This window comes from Aegilops tauschii, chromosome 3 (assembly GCF_002575655.3).
Source record: "Aegilops tauschii subsp. strangulata cultivar AL8/78 chromosome 3, Aet v6.0, whole genome shotgun sequence".
In the NCBI taxonomy this organism is placed as follows: Eukaryota; Viridiplantae; Streptophyta; class Magnoliopsida; order Poales; family Poaceae; genus Aegilops; species Aegilops tauschii.
Window position 1 is genome coordinate 487104535 of NC_053037.3, and position 2195 is coordinate 487106729.

At 55.6% G+C, this 2195-nt stretch overlaps 1 protein-coding gene across 1 annotated transcript; it reads left to right on the forward strand.

Moving 5' to 3' along the window:
* Positions 1 to 371: 371 nt before the first annotated feature.
* On the forward strand, positions 372 to 1942 carry LOC109734590 (geraniol 8-hydroxylase-like). The gene is made up of 2 exons (XM_020293796.1): positions 372 to 1259; positions 1337 to 1942. Exons 1-2 carry the CDS (start codon positions 372 to 374, stop codon positions 1940 to 1942), a joined length of 1494 nt encoding a protein of 497 aa, XP_020149385.1.
* Positions 1943 to 2195: the final 253 nt, after the last annotated feature.

Genomic DNA, 2195 nt, shown 5'->3' on the forward strand with positions numbered 1-2195 from the left:
AAAGAAACAAGCTAAGCGCGTGAACCTAGACAAAACATTCAAATGAAGGAAGCTCACCAATATATGAAGAGCTTTAGTTGCTAAATCATTAAATGAAACAATTTTAGCTACCATAAGCTAAGCACTTATACATTGGGAAGTATAGCTGCTAAGCTATTTAATATGCTTAGCACCTCATCTAAGCACCGATGCATTGACAGCAGCCTCATGAACAAAATTATACTCGAGTGTGCACCATGTTTCCTTCTCATTCTTCCTTGTTAAATAAAGATACGGCTATCATCACAACATAAATATACAGTATCATCAGTAGTAATGAGCAACGGTCCAACATTCCTTGTACCTCCCGCCACACCGAGGAGGAGCTCACCATGGAGCTCGTCCTCTACGCAACGTGCATCCTTCTTGTCGTCTCTTCTCTGTACGTTCTCCGCCACTTCGCCGACTCCCGCCGCAACCTGCCGCCGGGTCCCCCCTCGTGGCCTCTCATCGGAAACCTCCTCGACCTCGGCGCCCTGCCGCACCGCTCCCTCGCGCGCCTCGCCGAGCGCCACGGCCCGCTCATGACGCTCCGCCTCGGCGCCCTCACCACCGTCATCGCCTCCACCGCGGACACCGCCCGCGACGTCCTCCAGCGCCACGACGCCGCCTTCTCTGCGCGCTCCGTGCCCGACGCCGTCCGCGCGTGCGCCTACGACAGCCTCTCCATGGGCTGGCTCCCGCCGAGCAGCCCCCACTGGCGCGCCCTCCGCAAGCTGTGCTCGGGGGAGCTCTTCGCGCCGCACCGCCTGGACGCGCACCAGTCCATCCGCCGCGAGAAGGTGCAGCAGCTCGTGTCCCATGTCGACCGGCTGTCGCGAGAGGGCGCGCCCGTGGACATCAGCCTCGTCGTGTTCACCACTGCGCTCAACCTGCTCTCCTGCACCATATTCTCAGCCGACATCGCCGACCTCGACGACATAGGAGGATCGGGGCAGTTCATGGCCGTGATCTCAGAGTCCCTACAAGTCGCTGGCCAGCCCAACTTGTCGGACTTCTTCCCTGCGGTCGCGCCTCTCGACCCGCAGCGGCTGAGGAAGCGCCTCGCCGTGGGGTTCAAGCGGCTGCATGCCATATTAGACGAGCAGATCGAGCGGCGCATGCGGGAGCGCACCGCCGGGGAGCCGCCCAAGAATGACTTCATGGACGTGCTGCTCGACTACCGCGGCCTGGAGGATGGCCGGGGACTCGATCGGGAAATGCTGCGCGCATTACTTATGGTATCTACACTATTTTCTCTTATGGCAAATTAATCCCCACGTTATCTTATGGGAATCCTCTCGTTTGTTTGACCCAGGATTTGTTTATCGCTGGAAGTGATACAAGTGCAGCAACGTTTGAGTGGGCAATGGCTGAGCTGCTACAAAATCCGTCGTCCATGGCGAAAGCTCGTGAAGAACTCGCACAAGTGATAGGCTCCAGATCAGAAATCGAGGAATCGGACATTGGCCAACTCAAGTACCTCCAGGCCATCGTGAAAGAGGTGTTTCGCCTCCATCCTCCTGCTCCGCTCTTGTTACCTCGCCAAGCCGAAGCGACGACGGAGCTACGGGGCTACATGGTGCCCAAGGGCGCACGTGTGATGGTGAATGTCTGGGCGATTGGCAGGGACGGCGAGCTTTGGTCTGAACCAGAGAGGTTCATGCCGGAGAGGTTCTTGGGGAAAGACATGGATTACCGAGGCCGGGATTTTGAGCTCCTTCCGTTTGGTTCTGGCCGACGGATCTGCCCCGGGATGCCGCTGGCCATGCGCATGGTCCATTTGATGCTTGCAACACTGTTGTACCGGTTTGAATGGAAACTTCCAAAAGAAGTGGAGGAAAATGGGGTGGACATGGGGGAGAAGTTTGGAATAGTGCTAGCATTGGCCACCCCTCTCGAGGCATTAGCTGAACCAGTTTAACTCAAACAATTGCTATTGGTATTGGTATTTCTAGTACTTTGTCTTCCATGGAGCGTGGCGTACATAGACTCATAGAACCAAGGACCAACACCTTCAGCCAATCTGCTACTCCCTCCCTCTCGTATCTCTACTCTTATAAAAAACAGAGTTGGTGATGATGGTGTGCCCGCCATCCTGCAATATAGGCCGTCCGATTTATATCTGGCGGATAGGAAGGAAACTATGGCAATTTTGCAAAAAGATACCCACACCC

Bases quoted from the DNA above. Each gene is read 5' to 3' on its own strand.
- LOC109734590 (XM_020293796.1), top strand. From the start codon at position 372: ATGGAGCTCGTCCTCTACGCAACGTGCATCCTTCTTGTCGTCTCTTCT. The intron at 1,260-1,336 runs GTATCTACACTA...TGTTTGACCCAG, and splicing joins TGCTGCGCGCATTACTTATG to GATTTGTTTATCGCTGGAAG.